The 26,705-nt window shown below is 51.6% G+C and overlaps 1 protein-coding gene across 5 annotated transcripts in view; it reads left to right on the forward strand.

Moving 5' to 3' along the window:
- Positions 1–26,705, forward strand: part of IGF2R (insulin like growth factor 2 receptor) — a 101,474-nt gene that overhangs the window by 56,128 nt on the left and 18,641 nt on the right. For 3 of the 5 annotated variants that reach the window (XM_004449794.5, XM_058289639.1, XM_004449793.4), the window contains exons 21-45: positions 103–204; positions 1,889–2,084; positions 5,104–5,277; positions 5,883–6,026; positions 6,142–6,317; positions 6,813–6,900; positions 7,365–7,580; positions 8,308–8,438; positions 9,202–9,299; positions 13,594–13,730; positions 14,095–14,285; positions 14,917–15,043; positions 15,602–15,721; positions 15,986–16,242; positions 16,503–16,724; positions 17,755–17,904; positions 18,614–18,775; positions 19,843–20,050; positions 20,328–20,474; positions 21,468–21,702; positions 22,413–22,549; positions 22,963–23,077; positions 24,398–24,544; positions 25,066–25,253; positions 26,421–26,607. In XM_004449794.5, coding sequence (XP_004449851.2) covers positions 103–204; positions 1,889–2,084; positions 5,104–5,277; positions 5,883–6,026; positions 6,142–6,317; positions 6,813–6,900; positions 7,365–7,580; positions 8,308–8,438; positions 9,202–9,299; positions 13,594–13,730; positions 14,095–14,285; positions 14,917–15,043; positions 15,602–15,721; positions 15,986–16,242; positions 16,503–16,724; positions 17,755–17,904; positions 18,614–18,775; positions 19,843–20,050; positions 20,328–20,474; positions 21,468–21,702; positions 22,413–22,549; positions 22,963–23,077; positions 24,398–24,544; positions 25,066–25,253; positions 26,421–26,607 — 4,055 coding nt within the window. The remainder of the gene's footprint in view (positions 1–102; positions 205–1,888; positions 2,085–5,103; positions 5,278–5,882; positions 6,027–6,141; positions 6,318–6,812; positions 6,901–7,364; positions 7,581–8,307; positions 8,439–9,201; positions 9,300–13,593; positions 13,731–14,094; positions 14,286–14,916; positions 15,044–15,601; positions 15,722–15,985; positions 16,243–16,502; positions 16,725–17,754; positions 17,905–18,613; positions 18,776–19,842; positions 20,051–20,327; positions 20,475–21,467; positions 21,703–22,412; positions 22,550–22,962; positions 23,078–24,397; positions 24,545–25,065; positions 25,254–26,420; positions 26,608–26,705) is intronic. The other 2 variants (XM_004449792.4, XM_058289638.1) reach the window with 1 other exon arrangement.

Genomic DNA, 26,705 nt, shown 5'->3' on the forward strand with positions numbered 1-26,705 from the left:
ACATGCCGCTTGTGGGAGCACTCTGTATTTATCCTGCTCTTATGGAATGTGTTTGAATGTGTCCTTTTTCTCTTTCTCCCCCTCCCCTCTGGTTTCCTGTAGGCCTGCACTATAAGGGATCCCAACAGTGGATTTGTGTTTAATCTCAACCCGCTGAATAAAACAGAAGGCTATGAGGTCACAGGCATCGGGAAAATGTTTGTGGTAAGAGTTATTTGAAGAATTTCCAATTTGATTTGAAACGAGGATAAGGGTACATTTTAGTCCCTAGGAGCTGTTGCATCCTGGGAAGCTCCAGGCATTAAAGGAAAAAAAAATATATATATATACACACACACATATATGGAATTTAGTTTTATGCGCTATGAATGTGATCAAGCATTTTTTTGCCTTCATTTTCTTCATTAACGAGGAGACCTTGGTCACATCATTTAACAAATCTGTGCTCATATATTTATCATTCTGAGCAGTGGAGAAACAATTGAGTTTGTTTTTAGGTTTAAGTGAGGTACCTGTGCCTGGACGAGTTTTTTCTTTTTTTCGAGGTACCGGGGCTGGGGAATGAACCTGGGTCCTTGTATGTGGGAAGCTGGCACTCCACCACTGAGCCACATCAGCTTCCTCAAGTTGATTTTATTGTTTGTTTGGCTCGTTGTTGGTTTCTCTTTTTTTCAGAAGGCACCGGGAACCGAACCCGGGACCTCATGTGTGGATGTGCTTATGCCCCATCCGTTCCCAGGACAGAATTTTTTAAAGTAATGCTTCCATAGTTAGTTAAGCTGCACTTTGTCCATTGTTTTATTTTTTGACGTTGAAATGAAGTTTACTGAAAAAAGAAATAGTGTGCAGGGATGGTGATGGCAGTTGTCACTTAGGAGGAGAGTGGAGCACCGTGATTTAAAGCTCTCACCACCAACCTGGTCCGGATCGGGTGGGAGGACTGCTGTTTCTGGCAGAAAAGGGGTGGTTTCTGTTGCTCTGCGTCTAGAGCAGCGTTGTCCTGGCTCAGCCGCAGCAGCATTCCCTGGTACCTTGTGGGAATGCACGTTCTCGGACCCTGCCCCAGACCCCCTGTGTCATACGTGCTGAGGGCGGGGCCAGCCATCAGTGGTTCAAGCCCTGTCCACGCCGTGGCTGCTCCTGTGTTAACATCCCTGCGGGACCCGGGTGCCCCAGATAGGAGAGGGGTTCAGAGGCTGGATAGCCAAGGTAACCGGTGCCCACAGCGGCATGTGGCGGAACCCACGCTTCTCTCAGATTTGTAGAGGCCAGGCATCCGCAGCCAAGGATTTCCCAACACGGCTGGTGCCGCTAGAGCCTTTGTATGGGGTTTTGTCCTAAGTAGAAACCTTTGGTCTTTCAGAGAAACACTTGTTTTGTATACATTGTCCATTAACACTTACAGAGAAGTCTTTCTTTATCTTTGCTCCAAAGATATGGAATGGAATAACAAATTACATCTCTAAGAAACCTAGGGGAAAAACAAACGAAATATAGGGGCATCCCATTATATTTACCCAAATTAGCATGGCTTCTCTAATATAATTACAAGGATTGGAAAATGATGGCTGGCTTATATTCCATCTGTTTTATGTGTTGCTTTAAAGCACACAAGCTATTTTATGCACTTATAGGTCATTTTAATTTAGAGGCCTGCATAAATAAAGCCACGCGCACCGAACCTTCCAGGCAACTTCTAGACGTTTCTATTTGGAGTCTGCCATTTCGGCCTTAGCTACTAACCGTGGGCCTTAACTTCCAGAGCGTGGCACGTCGGTAAACCGAATAGCAGACGCATTCTTAAGCGAGCGAGGGTTCGAGTGGGCTGTGGCTTTGGCTTGCGGGCGCTGCGTAGCCTGAGTGCGCTTGTCTCGGTTCTGACCTGCAGTTTAATATCTGTGGGACGATGCCCGTCTGCGGAACCATCAACGGGAAGCCGGCGTCCGGCTGCGAGGCGCAGAGCCAGACCGGCGAGCTCCAGAACCTCAGGCCGGTGAGGCCGGTGGGGCTGGAGAAGAACCTGCAGCTGTCCACCGAGGGCCTCATAACCCTCACCTACCGAGGGCCTCCGTCCCCTGCCAGAGGTGGGTCCCCGCCCTTTCATCTCACTGCTTTTCAGGTTTTGAAGCAATGATGAGTGAAGATAACAGAAGTTATTTTTCCCCCCCTGAATTTACTCGTTTTCTCATATTCTACCACTCAGTCTTTATTGCATCTCTTCGTAGGCACTGCTGTGTGTATGCCTCCTGCCTGCATACAGCTGTGTCTGCACATGTTAGGTGTCTATACCATGGCGCTGGGCTAAATTAGGCTTTCTGCTAGCCAAGGTTAAGGCCCGGGTCTCTTGGATTCTAGTCCTGGCGCTGCCAGTGGATGCCTTCCTCTTTTGCAGATGAGGAAACTGAGGCCCAGAGAGGTTCAGTGTATTTGCCCGGGGTCACACCAGCAAGTAGACAGCTGAGACCACATATATAACTTCACAACCTGTTTACTCTTGCCACTGTGTCTTGGTGAACTCGGTAGGAGTCAGTTGTGTAAATGTGGTTGCCAAAAGTTATCTGTGCCTGAGTTAGCCTGTGTTTACGGCAGTTTAGCATCTGGATTGGAGTGGTGAAGCGTCTGCTCTCCTGGGTTCAACAGACCACACTCCACAGTCATCGGTTAATTGTGTGCATTGTTTTATTTTGCTGAGGGCCGCCAACGCAAAACGCCAGAAATGGGTTGGCTTTTATAATGGGAATTTATCAGGGTAAAATCTTCCCATTCCGAGGTTGTGAAAATGTCCACTTCAAGGCATCATGAGAGATGCTGTCTCTCCGAAGTTGGCTGCTGGCAGGCACTGGGCTGCGGCCGCGTGGCAGGGCGAGATGGCCTCGACTCGGCCAGGTCCGGGCTCGCCTCCTCCCCGAGGCTCAGGCACGTGGCTCGTCTCCCCCTTAGCCTCCAGCATTGTCTCTTTCAGCTCCTGCTGCTCCACTGATTCCAACCTCTGGCCTCTCCCTCAGCCTCTAGGAGTTTCTCATTCTTTCTGCGGCTGTAGGTGATCTTGGCAGGGTAAAAATAAATGGCAGCTCTGCTTGCCTCTTTTCTGTATCATGTACAAAGTCATCTGCAAGCCCTTCCTGATGATGGATTGCACTTGACCTTGGACTATATCATTATAGGATTCCAGTGAGAGGATTAGGACCCAGGCTGAACAAAGGCCCTTAACTAAAATGAGATAGTCAAAGGTCCTGCCTATAAAAGGTTTACAGACAGGAATGGATTTACTTCAAGAGCAGGATTATCTGGGGTCCAGGAAAGACTCAAATCAGGACATGCATCATGCCTAGGAAACAGATATTCCACCCTTCTGTAGGTTATATGTTAACTTTAAGGATATTACGTTTTATTCTTAAAAGTTAAGGATCCTTTTGAGAAAGCACAGGTCTGGGTGCTGTCAGAACTTTGAAGGATTGCCATTTCAAAAAGGAATTAGACTTGTTCTGTATAATTTGTTGGGGTAGGATTTGAACCAAAGGGCAATCATTTTAGTTCATTAAAGGAGAACTTTTTAGATGAGCTGATCAGGGATGGATGTGTTGGTTGCCTTGGGAGGAAGTGAGTGGCCACTTGAAGGCACAGAGGAGCGTGGCGGTGGTGAGAACTCTGGCTCCCTGTAACCTTGTCTGGTTCTAGTGCACATCCTAGAACCTGTTTTGCAGACAGGACACTTTTTAAACTCTTGGTTGTAGAGTGAGCTCTGACCAAGTGACTTGCTTTAACCTCAGTGACTTGCTTCATTTAAAAAAATATATATAATTCTTTCGCTCCTCCGTTTCAGAGCTCTGTATTAACATTAAATGGATTCGTCTTTCTCTATGATTTCTTTTTCTTGCTCTAACTTGAAAAATCCTTTCTCTTACAGGGTTTTTGATGGGGTGGGGGTGGGGGTGAGGGAATGTGGTTAACGACAGCTGACGTTTGTTGACGGCCGGGTTTGAAGCCAGGTGCACGTTCAGCTGCTATTTAACTTGTTTAGCAGCTTGCTATTTAACTTCTCTTTGCTTCAGTTTCCTCATGTCAAAATGGGGCACACAAAACATGGAGCATGGCGCTGAGCTACGTGTACTTTGTGGTTTCCTCCCTGGGAAGAGTACACATGAGGCACGTACGCCATCTCCATTTTATAGATAAGGAAGCTGAGGCTTGGGGAGGCAACGCTCCAAGGCAAGAACGCAGCAAGCTGGGAGTTAACTTCTGGACTAAGAACCCTTCCAGCCCTGGCCCCCTCGCTGGAATGTTTTTTCCCGTCTGCTGTGGTGGAGTAGAGCTGGGACCAGAGCCCGCTTGCTTTCTGATAAGGGTTGTCCCAATCCCATTGACGTCTGCTCAGACATGGTTGCATTTTTGGAAGGCGTTCCATTGTGAGCCAACCAGGCATCCACGACACGTTTTACGAGTCCAGTCATTAACTATAGTCACACTCCGTAATGAGCGGTTTTGCTCTTGTCTCCTTGTTCCTTTGGGGTTATTAATTTCACTTGCCATACAAATGAGCAGGTCGCCTCTTTCACTTGCCTCCCCCGTGGTTCTCCCCCTTGCTCTTCTTTCCTGGGCCTTCCCCATCCGCCCGGCTGTTTTGCCCTGGTTCTGCCCACCCTCTCCGCCCGGGTGACCCACTCACGCGGAGTCGCCTACCACGTGGGTGTCAGAGCTCCAGAGCCACGCTCCAGCCTCATAAGTCTAACACGTCCCCGCGGGTGCTCATAAAACATCAGGGGAGCGTGCGTCGGCCTTCGTCTGTTTTGGTTCTTGTCGGGGTTCCTGGCCTGGAAGGTCAGCTCCCACGGGGGCAAGGGCCCCTAACTCCTCTTCCCACTTCTGCTTCGAGGAAATGAATGGGGTGGGGTGACCCTGCTCTCCAGTGTCTAGGCTGAGAAACCAGTCCTGGGCTTGGACCCCCTGGTATAGCAGCAGTGCCCGTCCCAGCGTCAGTGAACCCGGCTCTGCCCCCGGTTGTAGAGGAGCGCTGTGCGCGCCTCGTCCCCCAGCGGTGGCGCCAGCCCGCCGCCGTGGCACCCGTGACGATGGCCCCTTAAAACCCGGCTTCTTGTGCCGTAGGCGCCACAGACACTTTCATCATCCGCTTTCTGTGTAATGACGACGCCTACCCGGAGGCAATAGCCAAATTCCTGCATCAAAACATCGACACCGGGCGCGGGATCCGAGACACTTTCTTTGAGTTTGAAACCGCCCTGGCCTGCGTGCCCTCTCCAGTGGACTGCCAGGTCACCGGTAAGGCGGCGGGCGCAGGGGCCGGGGGCGGCGCGTCCAGGGCGGGTGGCGTCGCGGGTCTGTGTGCGTTGCGTGTGTGAGACGTGTTTGGTATGTCTGCGCGTGGGGCGTGTCGGGTGCTGTGGTTTGCGGGGCGCGTGCGTCTTTCAGGCAGCGTCACGATCGGGTTACGTGTTTTCTTTGACACTTAGGATTGGAAGGTTTCTTTGGGAGAGACATTCAAAAGAATGCCTTTCTTTTTGAATCAGGATATATAATGAATGGTCTAAAACTAACGTCTGGCATCAGGTGCTCAGACAGAGTAACTTGGGGGAAAAATCAAGTAGCCACTGGCAGAGCTGCTTACCTGGGGGAGAAAAATAAAAATGAGTTCTCCGTCAGCCGCCTACTCGAAACCCTGTTCTCTGCTGGGTTGACCCCACCGGGCCTGTGGGAGGGGGCAGTGCGTTCCCGCAGCCAGAGCCCCCAGGCCTTCTCTGGAGCCCGTACTCCTACAGTTAGGGGTGCCGGGCTGGCACTCGCCCTCGGCTTTCAGCTGAGCTGAAGGTGGTCCCCCAGGGCCGACAAGCAAGCGGGGCGTTCCAGCACGTTCCGTTGCCTTTCAGACCTCGCCGGGAACGAGTACGACCTAAGCGGCTTGAGCAGAGTCAACACGCCCTGGATTGCCGTCGACCCCTCGGCCGAGGGCGGGCGGAGAACCTTCTACCTGAGCGTCTGCACTCCTCTGCCGTACATTCCTGGGTGCCACCGTGCGTTCCGTTCCGCCACCCTCTTTGCCCGCCCGTCGACGACACTGTTGGCTGCAGAGCTGTCTCCCTCCCCTCCCACCCCGCCACCCCCAAATAGCGTCTCCTGTCCTCGCAGGCAGCGGCGTGGGATCCTGTCTGGTGACCGAAGACAATACCTGGAACCTCGGCGTGGTTCAGGTCAGCCCGCAGGCCGCGGCCAACGGGTCCCTGAGCGTCCTGTACATCAATGGCGACAAGTGTGGAGACCAGCAGTACTCCACCAGGATCACGCTGGAGTGTGCCCAGACCACGGTAGGCGTTCTGACCGCAGCTCCGTCTCCCGTTCCCCCCCCTGACCTTTAAAAAAGTTTTCCTTTTTAAAAATTGAAGTTTATCATTCATACATGAGCATCAGTAAACAATCAGTGCATAATATATGTTGTGAACTTACGGGACAGACGTGCATATCATCCTACAGGGCTCCCCCCTTGCATCGTTGTGAGACGTTTATTACAAACTATGAACGAGCATCATCAAAAGTTACTATTATTTAACTCTAGCCCCTATCTTACATTTGGTGTACTCCCTACCTGTCCCATTTCCCTTTAATCTCTTTCATTTAAAACTGGTCTGTCTTTTCACCGATTGAGTTCAACTTGCATTGTGCTATTTTCATATCCCCAGTCTCAGATGTTTAATAAACACTCGTGGAGGTTAAAAATTAAATATTATTCATGACTGTCATTGACTGATTTTTAAAAAGTTAATGGAATGCAGAACAAAAAAAGCTGTTGGTTTATATTCTAGGGATCACCAATGTTTCAACGTTTGGATGACTGTGAGTATGTGTTTGTGTGGAGAACAGTGGAAGCTTGCCCAGTTGTCCGAGTGGAAGGTAATTACCATAAATGCGCCAAGTAACTGAGATTTTTACATGACGTTTTACTTTGTGAAACCTTGTGGTGATGGCACATCGGTGATCGTGTCACTTGCTGTTGTATTCTTTCTCTCCCTTGTGTTTTTTTTCCCCTACTGCAATGCTAATTTTTCCAGTGAAATTTTGCTCACCTCCTTGTATCGACAGGTTGTTGTTTCCCCACATTTGCAGACACTGAGGTGTGAGGTTTTGTTTTGTCGGATTTAAGTGCGTCTTTAACGGTTGACCTAGGATTTTCTAGACAGCTGCTTGTCAAGTCAAGCAATTTGTGTTCTACCCAAATAAAATGGTGTGGAACTAGTTGTTAATGTCTATAAGTAAACAGGCCGGTCCTTCCTCGGTTAAGAATTGTGAAAGTCCCTCTGGAACGTGTGAACGTGGGGCCACTGCAATTGTCTGTTGTTTCTCGTTTGTTCTCGAAGGAGACAATTGTGAAGTGAGAGATCCCAGGCACGGCAACCTGTATGACCTAAAGCCTCTTGCCGCGAACGACACTGTCGTGAGGGCCGCTGAGTACACCTACCATTTGCGGGTCTGTGAGAAGCTCTCCTCAGACGTCTGTCCAACTGATGATCAGTCCAAGGAGGTCTCCTCATGTCAGGAGAAACGGGGACCCCTGGGATTTCACAAAGTGGCAGGTACTATGTTTTTCCTTCTCCTTTTTGTGCAAAAGAATGGAATTCAATGTTTAAGGTGGTGTGCTGAAAATAGCCTCTTCCTTGAGTAGCAAGAATGACTAGCTGTATTCTTGTGAAACAATGTGCTAGCAATGTTTCTGATGTCACTTGCCTTTCTTAACATGCCGGGGAATATTGTATCTTATTTTTCTTTAGCAGTACCCATAACTGCCTCCCCAAGATCCTGCTTCTTTTCTTAACTGCTTCAGGCCACTCTGAACTACTCAAAAATTAGTGTTCTGAGATAGTACTGTCTAGAATCAAGCCCAAGGGGCCACGTCTAGGACAGGATTTGGCTATGAAACCATCTGGCTGGCCGTTGGTTATTAATTCTGTCTAAGCAACTGGGCAAGTGATAAGTTCAAAAATGTCTGAAAATGAAGTACCCGACGTGGCGAGTACATGAGCAGCCACACAGAGGAAGTGCCACTGTCGTAGCTCACTAGGCGTGGCTGCCTCTCGTCGTTCCCATGGCCATTCTGTAACTCTGCAGCCTCGGGAGAGAGGAGGCTTTTTCTTCTGTAGTGTGACAAGGAGCTGGTGGCACAGCACAGCTCGGCCAGGGATGCTTTGTCCTCTAAATCTCTCTGTCACGTACACAACTCGAAGCACCTGCCGCAGTGAGCATGGCGGCAAGGGGACATCTCGCATGTAACACTGTTTAATTTGCTTGCTGTTTCTCGAGCAGGTCTCCTTACTCAGAAGCTGACCTATGAGAATGGAATATTAAAAATTAACTACACAGGGGGAGACACATGCCATAAGGTGTACCAGCGTTCTACCACCATCTTTTTCTATTGTGACCACAGCACCCAGAAAGTAAGTGTGCACTCAAGCCCCCGGGGGAGACTCCTTGCTAGGGAGGTATTTACCCCTCACTCGTGCAGATGCTGACTTGGTAAAACGAGTCTGCTCTTAAAATCTTAGGAACTCTCTTACCCTGCTTTCCCTGGCTCACTTAGCTAAATGATTTATAGGAAATATGTTGAAGTCTTGATCGACTTGTGTACATTTAAAAAATTGAACCCCAGACCTCATACTTGGGAAGGAGACGCTCAACCTTTGAGCCATATCCGCTCCCCAGTGAGAGGTGGCTGTTTTCGTTTGTTTTGTTCTTAGGAGGTCCCGGGGATTGAACCCGGGACCTCGTCCGTGGGAAGCAGACACTCAACCACTTGAGCTACATCCGCTAACTTGTGAATTTTTTTCCCCCGTAAATTAAAAAAAAAAAACTTTGTATTATAACAGCTGTAGGTTTACAGAAACATCAGGCAGGAAGTACAAGGTTCCCATATCTCTCCCTCACATGCACATTTCCCCCTATTGTTAACCCTCTGCATTAATGTGCTACCTCCTTTGTTACATTTCAGGAAACAGTATCATGTATGCTATTAACTTGAGCACGTATTGTTTACATTGTATTGTACAGTTTTATGGGTTCCTGTATGAGGTCACTTAGAACTTGTAGAGATGTTAGTGAACCTAGTCATCCCTTGCTGTCTTCACCCTAAAGGCTCAGAGCATAAAATGGCTGAAATTTTGCATTTCCACATTAACATACATATGTATTAATTTTTCTTAGCCGGTATTTCTGAAGGAGACTTCAGATTGTTCCTACTTATTTGAGTGGCGAACCCAGTATGCTTGCCCGCCTTTTGATCTGACCGAATGTTCATTCAAGTAAGTTCATTTAGCTGCATACTCATTTGGACAGATTAACGTAATGTGATTTTGCTTTAATAGTTAATGATCTGGGTGATGTGGGATTGTATGAGTCAGTTTAACTTCTCTAGGGTTCAGTTCCTTCAACATCAAGGCAAGGGATTAGGTTAGGCTCACTCACAGAGCTCTCACATCCTTGGGACTCTGACTGTTTTGCATTTAAGATGCATCGAGGGAAATAATTGTAGTAGGAACAGAAAATTTAAACTTTGCATAATTTAAAAGCGTAAAATGGAGTTAAGAGTGGGCCAGGAGCTCACCTGCACTTCGTTGAGCTGGTAGTCTGCTTGGCCCTCGGATATAAAGATGAAGAAGTTGTGGTTTCTTCTGGCAAACAATTATGTTGTGGGGGTGGGGGGGGGGGAGAAGAGTGATGATACAGATGCCACAGTGGGAGTGTGAGGGAGGAGGTTAGAATTTGATGGAGAAGCAGTACCAGGGTCTTCGGTTGCCTTCACAGGTTCCTTCTATCACCCTTTGGTACCTGTGCTCAAATACTCTCCTGGAACTGAGTGGTGTTGCTACTCCTGCTTAAAGATGAGGCCTGCCTTTCGTGTTCATTTCATTTAAGGTTCAGGTTCAGAATCACCCTCGGACCTTTACAAAATGCACATTATTGGGTCCTGTCCCTGGAGATTTTGATTTTCTAGGTTTGTGGTTCTGCATTTTTAAGGGCTACACCAGCAGTTCTGATTTGTAAGATGTATCCTGGAAAGAACCACTGAGTTACAGCGTACTTTGCCAGGGGAGGGTAAAATTAGTAATTCCTCTGTTTCCTTCCAATCTTTGTCCTTTTGTGTAAATATATAGGCTTAATAATATGCATTAGTACATTTAAATCATAATTTAAGTTTAGTAATGTTAGACTTTTTCAATTAACACTTCCTAATCATTTTCATGTGAAATTCATTTCTCATTTCTAATGGATATAGACTGTTTTTCACATTTGCTTAGCTGTTCTCTTACTGTCATTTAAGATTGTCTTCAGTTTCCTGACATTTGTTTACAGTTTTGATTTTCTTGGTACATAAGGATCTTTCTTCAGAAAAATATTTTTATGGTAAGTTTACAAAAGTTGAATTCAATCGAAGAACTCCATTTTCGGTTAATAAATTTATAGAATACAAAAAAGGTATAAAAGAAATCTTTTTCTTTCCCTCCCCTTCCCTCAATTTCATTCCATCTTTTACCTTCTTATAACTCCTTCTGGAGCCCTTGCACAGCTGTCAGCGATGGTTACACTACTGCCGATCTCGACTTTCTGTCTTCAGATGAGCAATGTAGTTCACGTACCCTGTTCTCCTCCCTAACCTGCCTCCCTGTTGTTATGTTTTACTTCTCTTGTTGGGTGTCTTTAGAATACCAGGTAATACACTCTAAGCTCTCTTTCTCGTTCCTCCTCTTCAGGTAGTGTCTCTTACATGCCCCCTGTATAAGATCAGCCAAACCGTTGCTGGTCCATTGTCAAGGCTTACGATACTTGTATTCTGTCTGGTAATTTTAACTGTCTTTCCCCACTTTATCTACGATTCTAAATGAATGAAAAACTAATAAGCAGCATTTATATTACTTATATGTAGAGAAAATGCCTTAACACTGTGTTGCTAACCAGTTGTTATTGAAGCAAAGTAGTCTAAGTGTTGAGGTCAAAAATAGTTTCTTTCAGAAACAACAAAAAACACGTCTCTTTTGTGTCTTAGGTGGCTCAAAAAAATCGTGCCCTATTTCAGCTTGCTTCAAATTGGGAATATGACTGTCTTGATAGTTTTTTCATCTTTCTTGGCATTTTTTATTGTCTTTTTTTTTATGGTTGATAGAATGATATGCCTTTGTCTTGTATGTAAGAATATCTGTGTTCTTGACATTCTTGTTTGTACTGGGAATCACTTTTCTTCCTCAAGAAAGCCTCTGGTTTCTGTTGTTATTTGGACCATTTGTTTTCTGGACCTTCTGATCATTACTCTTTTGGGGTTACTTCTGGCTTGGAGCCACTGTTTCTTGGACTGGATTCATTCTTTTGTTTTGCTGGAGTACATCCTCATGTTACTTTAGAAAGATTGCATGGGAGGTTAACATTCTCAGATCTTACATGTCTGAAAATGTCATTATTTTGCTCTTAAAACTGATGTATTTAGAATAATTTCCCTTCAGTTTTGAAGGTATTGCCCCATTTTCTATAACTTCCCCATATTGCTGATGGAAAGCTGGATGCTGCTCTTCTATATTTGTACTTTTACTCTATCTAGAATATTCCCTGTGTTTTTTCCACCAAGCCTCCTTTTGAGTAAGGCTTTACAGTTCTCTCTGAGGGTACTAAGTAGATTTTTGAAAAACCTGACCTTCTGTTCCCCAAATCATTTCTATTTCTTCCCTGGACATTCGCTTTACTTGTTCATCTTGGCCCTGTTTTGTGCTGCTTGGTTGTCTGTTTACATTTATAAATGAGGAACCAGCTACAAGGCAGGTTTCCCAGAGTTTCCTCAACAAACATCGCTGCGTTGGCCTCAGGTAACTGGGTGGGTGAGGTAGACTTTACAGTCTGTGAGCCGGGATCAGACAAGCGGCTTGCCCTCACCCTTCACCCCCCAATCCCCACCCCACCAGTTCCACCAGTGCTAATCGCTTTGGCCCACATTTTGTGCATTCCATTTCACCATTTCCTGTTTATCCATACCAGTCTTCTCTGCGCTGTGTATCCGCTGCTAGCTGGGAAGGCCCCACGGGTCGTGTGCACTCACCCTCCTTTTGGGCCCCGCTCCCCTCACCGGTCCATCTGGTGCAGGACCCACCAGTGCTGTCTTTCAGACTTTACAAGGCTGCTATGAAGTTCTCTTCTCTTGTGTTTTTCTGTGATTTTAGTGAGGTTTTGGGCGGGGTGGGGGGGCAGTCCGCCATTTTAAAGTGAAAGGTACACACACAAGCATTTATATACATCCGTATACAGTTATTTATATACATACACACGTAGAATTATTTGTATATACTCACACATACAATTACTTAATGTACACACATATGTGTAACTATTTATATACACACACAAACTATGAAACTCTTAAATACCCAAGAGAAATATAAGTAAATATCAAATGTAGAGAAAATATAAAGAAATAATACTATATCCACCTTGTACCCACCACCCATGTTGTGTGGGTATTCTTATCAGTTGCCCTGTTTGCGTTCCAACTTCTTTTAAAGAAATTGCTCCAAATAACTGTTGAGTCCCCTGTAACTCTCAGTTTACAATTCCATTCCACTCTCCACATAAGTTGTTGGTAGGAGTCCTCCTTACATAATCTTGACACTATTCTTAGGTCAGTTTTATACATTGCAGAGTTCTTCTTCAAGTCTGTGGCTTGTCTTACCTTCTTTTGGTTGCCTTTTGTTGTACAAAGCTTCACATTTTAAGGTAGTTTTGACAGTGGTTTGTGCTACTCTTCTTAATAAAAAATTTCTATTTCAGTCTTTTCCCCTATTTCCCATTGTTTTCAATTTCATAAATTTATACTCTTTATTTTCTTTCTTGTATTTTCTTTGGGTTTCATTTCTATCTTCTTGAGTTGGATACTTGTCTCATAAATCTCCAGCCTCTCTGTTCTTTTGCCTTCCCATCCCCACCCCTTGTTTGTTTGGAAATTATGATTCTTTTTCTTCTTTTAATGGTGGCCTTAATATTTTGAGTGATTCTGTCTAACAAAAATCTAAAGTTAATCCATAACTCTACCCATCTGTCAATAAAATAACGTAGACCCCTTTAACACTGAACGCCCTCTCTCTGTGTTCCTTTGTGTCTCACTTTGGCCCATCATTATGTCAGTGGAGATAGTCCAACCACTGAGCTACACTGGTCCCCCCGAGGTGGTTTTTTCATTTGTTTGCTTGGTTTTTTGCTTTGGTTTTTAGGAGGTACTGGGGATCGAACCCGGGACCTCGTACATGGGAAGCGGGTGCTCAACCACTGAGCTCCATCAGCTCCCCGAGCTTCGCTTCTCACTGGCCTAAGCATGGAGGACGCTTCCTTTTCAGACGTCTCTTGGTCCATACTCGATTTTGTTAAACCAAGTCTGAAGGTCCCCGTTGTCGGTCCCTGTGGCTGCGGGAGAGATGTGATTTAAAGTTCTGTCGCCATGTAAGGTTTGACGGCCAGCATGTCAGGGATAGGAATGTGCCTTATGTACTTGAAAGTGACCGGACGGAGGGATCAGTCATTGGGATGTAGCAGAAACTGACTGCAGCTTTCTCTTCCTGTCAGAGATGGGGCTGGGAACTCCTACGACCTCTCGTCCCTGTCGCGGTACAGTGACAACTGGGAAGCCGTCACGAGCACTGGGTCCACAGAACACTACCTCATCAACGTCTGCAAATCCCTGGCTCCCCACGGAGGTCCTGGTGAGAGGAGGGTCCTGGGCAACAGCCCGTGCTGCATTTACTGGGGAAGGTGGAGTAGAAACGGGACTTTGTACGTGGCGTTTTACTTCCTTCTGTGGTGTGGCCAGGAAGCAGGAGAGGGACCGGTCCCTGAAACAGTCCCGGGTCGGTTAGCGCTGGAGGCTCTGCCGGGAAGGCCGAGCTTAGAACGTATTTTGAACACGAGGAGGTGGAAGCAGGTGTCTTGGAAATGGCGGTTGAATAGGACAGCTGTCACGTTCTCTAGCTCATTTGCCCCTCCCTGCCGGGTCGAGCCAGGTGGGGTTCCAGCGCTAGCCAGCGGCATCCCCGATGTCACTCTCAGTCGTATCCCCTCTTTCTGCAGAGCCGTGCCCCCGGGAGGCGGCCGCTTGCCTGCTGAATGGCTCCACGTCCATGAATCTCGGCAGAGTGGAGGACGGTCCCCAGTGGAACGACGACATCACCCTCCTGAAGTACGTCAACGGGGACCCGTGTCCAGATCAGATTCGGAAAAAGTCCACCACGATCCGATTCACCTGCAGCGAGAACCAAGTGGTGAGTGGCGGAGCTCCCTGAGCCCACCTGACCTCCGTGGCTTCGGAAACAGGATCAGCCCTGGGGCCCGGTCCGAGGAACGCCGGGGTTCGGATTTGCCCCTGGGATGCGAGACCCAGAGCCGAGCATGACTTGGCTCGGCAGTCCACGTGGTCCCTGGGACAGAATTCTTCTCTGGCTCTCTAGATGCCTCGCCTGGCAATTCTAGTTTTAAGAGTAGCTGGTTCTCTCTTTAAAGTTTGACCCCGATCCTCCAAAGTCTTTATGGAAAGCTGGTCTTTGACAGCATGTCCTTCTCCATGAAGGGGCTTGGAAAGAGCCACAAGGTTGGGCAGACCTAGCTCAGATGGCAGCGCTCTCATTCCCTTGCTTTCGTCTGAAAACCTTCCTAGACCCCATCAAGCAGGCTTTTCTGGATCTGGGCACGTCTCCTTCCATTTCCACGTGTGACACCCCTTAGAGACGTTATCTCTGGGACCCTTTGTTTTCTCATTCCCTCTTGTTTTTCCAAAATCTGTCCCTCCCCCCAAAACGGCACGAGACAAACCCTCCCCGGGGGAGCCTGCACCCCGCCGGCGTTGCCGTGGCGCGCCTGCGCAGCCCGCCGCAGCTCTGTGCCCTCTGCTTGCAGAACTCCAGGCCCATGTTCGTCAGCGCCGTGGAGGACTGCGAGTACACGTTCTCCTGGCCCACCCCGGCCGCCTGCCCCCTCAAGAGCAACGTGCACGACAACTGCCAGGTCCCCAACCCCGTCACAGGTGAGAGGCCCGGCTGCCCCGGTGCGTCCTGCGTCCTGCGCGCACCCGCCTGCGTGCGGCCTCTTCCTGGGCCGGGGGAGGAGACGCGTCCTCCCGAAAGCCGCTGCCCTCCCCGAACTCCGCGGCCGCGGGTGCCGCTGGGGCCCAGCAGCCCTGGGTGCTCGGACGCGCCGCGCTAGAGCTCACGCTTTTGCTGCGGGGAGGTAGCACGGTGGACACGTCAGACCTCCCCGTGTCCGCACAGCAGGGACCCGGAAGGGCATGGCGGGCGGTTGGGGGGCGAGTCAGAGACGCCACCGGGCGCACCCCGGGCCCGTCGGAGCCTCGAGGCTGCTGCAGGGGGTCCATGCCGGGAGTCCTGCTTTCGGGGGGAGGTGGGACGTCGCCCGTTTCTGGGGTTGAGGTCTTGGCACCGGCTCACCAGGAGCATTATTCGGGTCATGCCAGTGGAGGGGGCAGTGGCGGGAAGCCAGGTCGGGGCGCGTGAGCACGCTGGGGGGCCCCCGGGTGCCCAGGGCCGCCTGGCGTCACCGCGTCCCTCTTCCCGGGCCCCCGCAGGACACATGTTTGACCTGAACTCGCTGAGCGGCAGGACGGGCCACACCGCGGCTTACAGCGAGAAGGGGCTGGTCTACATCAGCATCTGCGGGGAAAACGAGAACTGCGCTCCCGGCGTGGGTGAGTCCCCGGCCCCGCTGCTCCCCAGACGGGTAGACACACGGCAGGGGGGTCCTCCGGCCCCCTCGCCCGGCAGCCGAGGCAGGTGGAAACGAGCGACCGGGTATCCGAGGCACAGCACTTGCCAGACCCACACGGGCCGCGCGGAATCGCACGTGTTTCGGCCGCGGACCCGACGGCCGGGATTCGCGGGCCGTCCCGAGGGCGACGCCGGCCGCTCGTCGCATAACCGCCGCGCTGGTTCCTCCCGCTCCCCTCGCGCAGGCGCCTGCTTCGGACAGACGAGGATCAGCGTGGGGAAGGCGAACAAGAGGCTCAGCTACGTGGACCAGGTGCTGCAGCTGGTGTATGAGGACGGGTCCCCCTGTCCTTCGAGGTCGGCCCAGAGGTACAAGAGCGTGTTCAGCTTCGTGTGCAAGCCGGAGACAGGCCCGTCCGACAGGCCCGTCCTCATCTCCCTCGACAAGCAGACCTGCACGCTCTTCTTCTCCTGGCACACGCCGCTGGCCTGCGAGCAGCCGGTGAGTCTGGAGGCGTCCCAACCCCCCGGCGCAGAGCCTGCCCCGAGCCCCTCTCTGCTCCTTCCTCTCGCCTGCTCACCTCCCAGCGGGCCCCCAGGCACTCCCCGTGGCCCCGATATGAAAGTGGGTGGCGTTAGGTAACCAAGGCTTTCGGGACACTCTTCCGCTCGCTGTGCTTCTTTGGCTGCTGTTGAGCTTTTAAGACCTGAAGGATGGCTTAGGAGCTCCACCGTGGACTCACCGGAGCCTGTTCTCTGCAGCAGATGGAATGCTCCGTGAAGAACGGGACCTCCACTATCGACTTGTCTCCCCTTATCCACCGCACGGGGGGTTATGAGGCCTACGATGAGAGCGAGGACGACGCCTCCGACACCAACCCCGACTTCTACATCAACATTTGCCAGCCGCTCAACCCCATCCCCAGAGTGGCTTGTCCTGCCGGGGCCTCTGTGTGCAAAGTGCCCGTCGACGGGGCTCCCATAGTGAGTACGGGGGGAAATGCACGAGTGGAAGCTGGCCTTGCAAGCGTTTTTTAGCAAGAATCTTCGTGGGGTGTTTCTTGGTTTCAGTGGAGAGTTAGTCAAGGGGAAAGAATGAAGCTGGGGCTGTATGTGTCCTGGGTCCACTAAGGGACGGCTAGAGGCAGGACGTGGAAATCGAACCAGCAGCCTTTGGCATTAGAAGGTCTTTGAGCTTGGAGGAAAATGTGAACTCATACGTATAGACCCACATTTGTGCTTGTCTTAGCAGCTTCAGGCTTTGATCAAGAGAAAATTTTTACCTCTCAGTGGCCAGGAAGAAAGCTGGCAGCACTCTGGTGTCTTTACTTGAGATGCATTTTTTCAGTAATTAAAACTCTCGTGAAATGCAAACGCTTTCTTTGGTAACTATAATTAAGGACAGGAGCAGGATTGCTAATAGAAAGCTAACTATTTGGGCCTGAAGATTTTGGTTTTATACTTGGCCCTTTTTTTTTTTTAAGAGGCACCCAGGACCTTGTACATGGGAAGCAGGCGCTCAACTACTCGAGCTACGTCTGCTCCCCACGTGCTTGGTGTTTTTAGTATAGGTTTAAGCTTTTAAAAATTATCTTCATGAGTTATACTCCTATTTTGTCACATCCTTGTGTGTTTAGTGACTTGACACGCCTCCCTGAAGTCTCTGCTGTGCTGTTGTTATCTATATGCTTTAAATAGTGAATCCTTGCATAAAATACCTAGACGTACTTGCTTGACGTGACTGGAGCGAGAAATTTCTATTGCTGAGAGTCTTTCAAAACTGCCCCGAGTAGAGCTAGAACCAGTGGGTACTGGAATCCAAAGCTGACAACCACTGGCATTGTTGACTTTCTGTACCACTTCTAATGGAGGACTTCTCAAGTGTGTTGATAGTATCCCAGTTTCTAAGGTGCTATCTCATTTTCAGAAACGATGATGCAGTTCTCCGTGAGTCCTTTGATTCCACTAACCTTGCAAATAATTAATTTCCCCCAACTTTCTGTTCCTCGTTTAGGATATTGGCCGAATCACGGGACCACCGATATTCAATCCCACAGCAAATGAAATTTACATGAATTTTGAAAGCAGTACTCCTTGCTTAGCTGACAGCCACTTCAACTACACCTCCCTTATCACCTTCCACTGTAAGCGAGGTGCAAGCATGGTGAGTGGCCTGCCTCTTTGTCGCAGTTCCTAATCTAACAGCTGACGTGAGGACTGATGTGCCAAAGGCTGGAGAGCCGTAAAGCGTTCCACTCTTATCCAAAATATCCGCCCTGGAGAACGTGGTACATGAGTGGTGCATCTGAATAATGTAAAGCCAGTCATTTAGGATTGGGTGGACTCACACTGAGTTGACAGGACAGGTTTGGCACACAGAGGCTTGCTATATTTTAACAACATGTAACACTTGACTATAAAAATGGCATTTATCTTTGTCCATGACGTATAAAGTGGTCTTTTTTCCCCCCCGGTCACATTACTGACTTTATGGTCCCTGGGAAGTCAGACAGACTTTTGCCAGGACATAGCCCAGGTCCAGTAGTTAGCAGGCAACCAAAGCCTTCTGCAAATCAAAATAGCTACAATCAAGGAGTAAGTTTTACCTATAAGGATGTGATTCACTTCTGCTTCATGGAGAGCCCGGTGTGGGCCCCCCAGGTTGTCTGCCAGTCCCCGTGCCGTGGGCACATTGCTCCTCTCCCGGGGAGGAGGCCGTGCCCGGGGCCCACCCTGGCCCTCACGCCCCCCACGAATGCGCAGAATTCCCAAATCGGCATGGACAACTCGAGCCACCCAGCAGACGCGTGGGAAGGCCCCGGCGGGCCTGAGCGGACTGGAACCTTAAACAGCTTCTCTCTGCTCTGAAACAGGGAACCCCCAAGCTGCTGAGAACCAGCGACTGCGACTTCGTCTTCGAGTGGGAGACTCCACTCATTTGTCCCGATGAAGTGAAAACCAGCGGCTGCTCCTTGACCGATGAACAGCTGCACTACAGCTTCAACTTGTCCAGCCTCTCCAGGAGCATCTTCAAGGTAACGCCGTGCAGCCAGCACTCTGGGGCCCGAGGGTGCACTGTGCTCCTGGTAGCTCTCCACTACCAGGTGGAAATCTCTGATATTTTTGACATTGCCCTACATGTTCCGGTAATGGGACATCTTACCCATGAGTGCACAAAGTGTGACGCTGGCGGTCTGAAGGGGGTGGTGGCTCTGGTCCTGGTGTAGAGGGCCAGCACGTCAGGAAGCTTTCTGGATTGTGTGATTAACTCGTCACAGCTCACACTTGCATTGTATCCCACGTGTTTACAGAGTGTTTGGGTACACAGGGTTTTTAAATTAATTATTCCGGATGAGGGTTTTTTTAAATTTCAAGATACATAGATCACACAAAACGTTACATTAAAAAATATGAGGTTCCCATACACCCCACTCCCCCACCCCACTCCTCCCACATCAACAACCTCTTTCATCATTGTGGCACATTCACTGCATTTGGTGAATACATCTTGGAGCACTGCTGCACTGCATGGATTATAGTTACATTGTAGTTTACACTCTCCCAGTCCATTCGGTGGGCCATGGCAGGACATAGAATGTCCAGCACCTGTTCCCTGCAATATCACTCAGGACAATTCCAAGTTCAAAAATGGCTCCTGACGGCAGGCCAAGTGCCCTTGCTCCTGCAGCCCTACGGGGACGCCCGCCAAGCGGTGGGCTGCCCCGTGGGCTGGGGTGGGTGGGGGGAGTGGATCCTCAGTGCGAGACGCCCGGAGGGCGGACCGAGCAGCAGTGGCAGCCTCGGCCGCCTCTGGAGGAGAGGGGCGTCCAGGACTTGGAGAGTGACACGTGTACACCGGGGCTCTGTTACGTGGCCCTGCATTACAGCCTCTGGTTTCCCTTTTTTTTTTAAAGGAGGTACCAGGGATCGAACCCGGGACCTCGTGTGTGGGAGGCAGGTGCTCAACCACTGAGCTCCTCCCGCTCCCCCGGCCTCTGATTCTCTGCCCAACCGCCCCCGCCGCCATCCCCGCGCACGGCGGTCCAGCCGGGAGGCCCACGGGGCTCGCTCACCCGCGTGGCGGGGTTGTCTGTCTGTCCAGGTGACACGGGACGCGCGCACTTACAGCGTGGGGGTGTGCACCGCAGCCGCGAGCCCGCAGCAGGAGGGCTGCCGGGACGGCGGCGTCTGCCTGCTGTCGGGGAACAAGGGCGTCTCCTTCGGGCGCCTGGCGTCCATGCGGCTGGACTTCCGGCACCAGGACGAGGCGGTCATCCTCAGTTACGTCAACGGCGACATCTGCCCCCCAGGTGAGCCCCCTGGGCTCCCGGGCCGGCCTGCGGGGAGACGGGGAACGGGGCACACCCCGGGGACGGAGGGCGGGCGCCCCGGGTTCAAACCGCGGCAGGCTCTCCGCTCCCCACGAGGTGCCCGCGGGCGTGGCGGCGGGTGAAGGAGGGCGTCCAGCACTCGGGCCCGGGTGGCCTCTGGAGGGCGCAGGCCCTGCCGCCTCGGTGTTGGCCGGCCTGGCGCGGCCGCTGGGACGCCGGCCGCGGGCAGAGCTGCAGTCGGCTCCTCTCTTCCCAGAAACGGACGAGGGCGAGCCCTGCGTCTTCCCCTTCGTGTTCAACGGCAAAAGCCACGAAAGCTGCATCTTTGAAGGAAGGGCCAACCTGTGGTGCGCCACCACGGCCAACTACGACCGGGACCACGAGTGGGGGTTTTGCCAGCACTGTAAGTGGGAGCGCCCGCCGGGGACCCCTCGAGACCCTCGGGGCGTGCCGCAGACCTCGGCCTGCCCCTCCAAGCGAATGGGAGTAGCCCGCTGCCCGTGGCCCTTCTCGCATTGAGTTTATCTAGCGGGGTAGCCTCTTTTACTCTCGTAGTGAGCAACGAAAACCTTTTCATTCACTCCCTGGGAGGCATCCCAGTGACGGCAGCAGAGCCGGCCGAGGTGCAAACGTCGGGCGTGTTTCTAATTTCATTTGTGCTTGCATTCGCGTAGATGGAATCGGACGATTTGTAATCTAGTTTCTTTCACTTAGCAGACTTCCTTCCATGGTAGAAGATTATTAATATACTACTGTGCACTACTGTCCATAGCTTGTCTTGGTTGTATTTTGGCCCAAATATCACCTTGTTATTAATGTCTTGTGACTCTTAATGCACATTTGTCCTGTTTTCTTATATGCGCACTATTAACCGTACTCACTTTTCACGAGAGGGTTTGCTGTGCCACGCAGTCCTGTTTCTTTTAGCTTTCCTTCCAGTGATGTACGTGACCTTAGACTTTCCTTTTCAACAGTTACTATACCCATCCGTTAGCACTGCCCGTTACAGACCCTGTGATGTGCTCTCACCATGTCCCTTTGTCTCCAAGCTGGAAGACGCATTTTTAATACAGATAGTTTGCTGTTAGTATTTTTAGTTTTTGTAGCTCTCAGTACGTTAATCAAGTACTGAACACCCCTACGTGGACATGGGCCCGAGCTGTGGGATTATTAAGAGGCAGAGTGAGGACCGTGCCCTGCTCGAACTTGGTCTGTTTAAAACTGAGGTTCGGACAAATGACCTGAAACGACACCCGCCCAGGGCAGCCCCCGAGGCGCGGCCAGGCGACAGACGGGCCCCCCGGCTGCCGAGTCTAAGAGAGGGGTGCGTGGCCGGGAGCATCGGGACCCCAGGTCGCGGGCTCACCGCCGGTCCCTGCTGCCCCCGCCTCCCCAGCAAACAGCCACCGGACGTCCACCATCATCTTCAAGTGTGACGAAGACGAAGATATCGGGAGGCCCCAGGTCTTCAGCGAGGTCCGCGGGTGCGACGTGGCGTTCGAGTGGTACACCAAGGTCGTCTGCCCGCCGAAGAGGATGGAGTGCAAGTTCATTGAGAACCACAAGACCTACGACCTGCGGCTGCTCTCCTCCCTCACCGGCTCCTGGTCCTTTGCCCACGAAGGCTCCTCGTGAGTACCCGTCGCCGCTTCCGGGGTCGTAGCAGGAGCTGGAGGCCAGCGACGGCGGCTGGTCCACAGCGTTCTCAGCTCCAAGCGGTGGGAACCCCGCGCAGATTTGCTTTACTGCTGTCCTACGCCTAGGAAGCGGCGCGGCGGGGTCAGTTATGGTGCCCAGTGCGTGGTTTCGGGGGCGGAGGGCTTGAGAGTAACAGAAATGGAGCCTAAGACCCCAGAAAAAAACCAAACACCCCCTATTGGCCTGGTGGATTTGTCTCTGAAGGGGGTCCACTGTGTGGGTTTGGGGGCTTAGATTTCACAAGCCGGAGACCTGGTGTCCTTAGGCTCTGCAGTGGCCCGAGGTCACTCAATGCAGTGACAGCAGCGCATGAGGGACACGCGCCCTGCCCCAAGCCTTGGTGGCTGCCCGCTGCAGAGAAGGCACAGGTGCATGGAGAATGCCAGCACCTTGCCTGAGGAAATAGCTTGCCAGCACTCGAGCCGCTGCCTGTCCCACCCCAAAGCCCTCCTCCCTGCTGGCCCTCCTTCCTCCCCGCGTGCCCGGTTGATAATGTCACTTCTTCTGTGATTAAGTAGGTCCTTGGCCTTTCTGAAAACCCATTTTCTCCAAAGCCAGGTGAAAAAAAAAAAAAAGCCTCTGCTCGCACTGGGTAGACTGAGCTTGCGTTCCTCTCTGCCCTTCCCCTCCGTGTCGTTCACAGGTACTTTATCAATTTGTGCCAGAGGATATATAACGGACCCTTCGGCTGCTCCGACAGAGCCAGCATTTGCAGGAAGAGTGACTCTGGTCATGTCCAGGCCTTGGGTCTCGTTCACACCCAGAAGCTGGAAGTTGTCGGTAAGTCATGGGCACCTGCCCATGCTGCTGTGAGGGAGAACAGCCCAAGTGATGAGGGAATCGTGCGGAGGTGGAGTGACGAGTAGTCGGATGCCTGCCCCCCCCACGCAGTGTGCCACTGGGGGTGGTGCCTCCATTTTACAGACAAGAACACTGAGGCCAGATGTTCAGCCACCCCCAGCCGCGGCCCGGGGAGTGGGAGGACGGGGATTCGAACCCGGGTCTCCCTGTGATCTAGCAAGCCGGCCGCGTGCTGTGCGGGAGGAAAGTGGACCGGCGGACGGTCTTCCCTCCTTTAGAAGAGCCGCACATTTGTTCTGCCCTGGCCCTTAGTATAGATTTTCACTTACTACCTTGTGGCTTTTCCTTAAGGAAGTAGAATTGATGGCAGTGTAATACCTTGTGTGTTTCAGATGACAAAGTGATTGTAAGATACTCAAAAGGCTACCGCTGCGGCGAGAACAAGACCACGTCCACGGTGCTGGAACTGGCGTGCGCGACGACAGTGGGCAAACCCACGTTTAAGAGGTGACAAGGCTGTGCTGTCGGCCGGGATCCGGGAAAGAATAGCTCTGGGGAGCTCTTGGAACTCCTCCCCGTGGCTTTGACTTGGGGGGGCTGGAGCTGTATGTGCAGGGGAAGAAGATGTTGGGTTGTCACAAGTTTGAGGGGCCCCTGGCTGATACTTCAGGCCAGAGGGCCAGTTGCTGATTGTTCTGTCTGTGCACACAAGGACAAATTCCCCGGCTAAATTGCCAATGGCACCCTCTTTTGAAACTGTTATTAGACTACAGCAGCTTCTTTGGGCCTGTCTTGCCTTAGAAAATATACTCTTGAACTAGGTTTGTCACTTCGAAAATATATTCTTTAGCTAGATTTGGCCCTTAGAAAATATACTCTTGGACTAGGTGTAGTACTTAGAAAAATGCACTTGAACTAGGTTTAACACTTAGAAAATATACTCTTGAGCCAGATTTGGCACTTAGAACATATACTCTTGAGCCAGATTTGGCACTTAGGAAATATACTCTTGAAGAGACTTAGTACTTCATCTGCTGCCTGAGCAGTATTTACCTGCTCTCCCTCTCTAATATGTCATGGTGGAATCAAAGGGTGTTGGCTGATGCCACCCGGGACAGTTGCTCAAGTGCCCTGTATGGGACCCATGGACAGGCGAGGCCCGCCCTGGGCACGCCCTGGACCTTAGAGTTTTCCAGGCACCCCACGTCTGGTGCCTCGGAGTTGCCCAGCAGAGGGAGCATGTCACCTGACGTTTGTGAAGACTGTCAGGAGCTAACCTTGGAAAAGGAGAGATCCAGAAACCCTCAAAAGGTTTCATGAGTTTTTGAGTCCTAGAAGCAGGCAAAACAAAATTTTAAAAAAATCTAGGGGGCAGAAGGTCCAGCCTTTAAACACTGTACAGTTTCTAAATTTGAAAAAAAGACATATTACACTCAGGCTGCTTTTTCACCTTCCTGACGTGCCCGACGCCAGCTTCCCTTGGCTGTCTTGAAAAGCAAGAAAAAAAACCAGCGTGGCCCACTGCTGCCTGCCTGGTGTCAGGAAGCTCTCAGGGAGCCTGGTGGGGGGGGGGCCTCGTCTGGGCAGGGTTTCTGTGGGTGGAGCTGCCGGGGGGCCCCCCGAACCCACCGGGCCATCGCCGTGCCTTCGTGGAGCGCCGCCGAGCCCCGCCGGGGCGCTCGTTACGACCCGGCCGGCGTTCGCGCTCCTCCTCGCAGCGTCCCGCGTCCCACCGGGGCGGGCGGCCGTTCCGCGCTCGTCTCGGCGTCCGGCCGGGACGGCCACCCCCTGGGCCGCGCTGACCGCCGTTCCCGCCCCCCCCCCCAGGTTCGACATCGACAGCTGCACGTACTACTTCAGCTGGGACACGCGCGCGGCCTGCGCCGTGAAGCCGCAGGAGGTGGAGGTGGACAATGGCACCATCATCAACCCCGTCAACGGCAAGAGCGTCAGCCTGGGAGACATCTATTTTAAGTAAGTGACATATTTTCCCTTTGCACGCTCCAGCGTGTTCAAAAATAAACCAGCCGTTCCGTTTTGGGGAGCGTTGCGGGAGAAACAGGCCCCGTGTGTTTTAGCAACCGCTGCTAGGGCGGGTCGTCGTGTGTTGCTGGAGCCGCGGGGACGCATTGCTGAGCGGTTAGTGTTAGGTTTGAACTCCAAAGATGGTGGGTGCACTCGAGTGTGAAAATAGAGCTTCTCCCCCTTGCGTCAGAGGAAGCTCAGGGGCCGAAGCCGTGGGCACGGGCCTTGGGGAAGGGCCCGGTGAGGCCCGGACAGCGGCTGAGGGCTGGGCGGAGGACCGTGCAGGTGGAGAACCCGTACCCTGCCCGGGAAGTGTCCGGGGCCTCCAGAAGTGCCACCGCAGGCTGGGGAACTCGCAGGAAAAAAGGCGTTGCAGAGCCCCGCAGGGACTCCTGACTTTGGGTTGGTGTCATAAACGACTCCGTGAAGGGCGGCCGGCGTCACCGCCTTGTCCTCCTCCTTCTCCTCAGACTCTTCAGCGCCTCTGGGGACATGAGGACCAACGGGGACAAGTATCTGTATGAAATCCAGCTCTCCTCCATCACGACCTCCTCCGTCCCTGCCTGCAACGGAGCCAACGTATGCCAGGTGAAACCCAACGACGAGCGTTTCAGCAGGAAAATCGGGACTCCTGATAAGACCAAGTACTACATTCAAGGTAACCGTGCCCTCACCAGGGGCCTGTCTTTTTTTTTTTTCCCCCCTAAGGAGGTACTGGGGATTGAACCCGGCACCTTGAGCGCGTGAAGGGCGCGCTCAACCCCTGAGCTCCGGCCGCCGCACTCGGTTTCGGTCCTTGACTTCCGTCGAGGGAAGGACCTGAAAATTTTCATGAGCAGACTCCCTTCGGTTGAAATTTCGGGTCAATCTGAAAACGCGAAGCCCTAGCAATTCTGTATCTTGCTGTGCATCCATCAAAATGGATCGGACGGCGCATTGTAAGACTTGAGCATTTCCCTGTAGGTAAATCAGACCCCAGCGTGACAAGCAAACAGCAAACAAAGGAGGAGAAGTTTTTATATTTGTCAAAAGGATTAGAAGAAAAGGCTGAGAAATGCTGGCCTTACACTAATAAAAGTGTTTCTCCTTCCTTACCTTAAACCCCCCCGATAGTTCTGAGTGTCAAGTTGTGTAGAGGCAGCTCCTTCACCTTCGTCACGTGTACGTCCAGAAGAGCCTCTGAAAGCCCCACGTCAGAGCCTGCGTGCGCACGCACGTTTGTTTATTCCTGGCTAAGTGAAGTCCCTTTTCTGGCCTTTTTTACTTCTTCCTTTAAGCATCAGAGAGTTGCTTTCAGACCCCTTTTCACATTCATGAAGGAATGGAACTGCCGTTAGGCCGTGCGAGGTATGCCTTTCCTTTGAGAGGGCAGGAGGCAGCAAAGCCGTCTATTTAGCTGGGAGCCCGAGCTCCCGTCTCGCCTCCCTCACCAGCTGGGTCATTTGCCCGCCCTCCAGCCTTTAGAACTGTCCATTCAGTCCCCACCTCAGGTGAGACCACGTGGGGCCTTCCCCAGCCCCACACCTGTGCCTGCCTAAGCAGGAGGGCCACCCTGTGGTGGACGTACTTGCCTCTCCCACCAAGTCTCATCCCGGGACCCTGGGTGCCTCCCCCCACGCCAGTGTGGGTTTGGAGCTCGGTCGGTGTGCGTCGAGTAGACTTACGAGACTGGACAGAGGAGTGCACGTGGCGTTGGGCGAAACATCCTCAGTCTGAGTTTTAACTCTGCAGATTTTTATAGCCTGTCTAGAGAAGCTCTGTCATTGAAGAGAAGATGACACCAGAGCTTACGGTTGTGTTTGTGCACATCTTTCTTTCCTGACAGATGGCGATCTGGACGTGGTGTTCTCCTCCTCCTCCAAGTGCGGGAAAGACAAAACCAAGACCGTGTCCTCCACCATCTTCTTCCACTGTGACCCCCTGGTGAAGGAGGGGCTCCCCGAGTTCAGCCATGAGACGGCCGACTGCCAGTACCTCTTCTCCTGGTACACCTCTGCCGTGTGTCCCTTAGGGTGAGTGCCGCGTCCTGAGGGTCTCTGGAACATGCTTTTGACTGCTGTCCTCCTTGCATTTACCAAGTATACTGCCACCCGCCCTCTCAAAACTTCAC

This window comes from Dasypus novemcinctus, chromosome 28 (assembly GCF_030445035.2).
Source record: "Dasypus novemcinctus isolate mDasNov1 chromosome 28, mDasNov1.1.hap2, whole genome shotgun sequence".
NCBI lineage: Eukaryota > Metazoa > Chordata > Mammalia > Cingulata > Dasypodidae > Dasypus > Dasypus novemcinctus.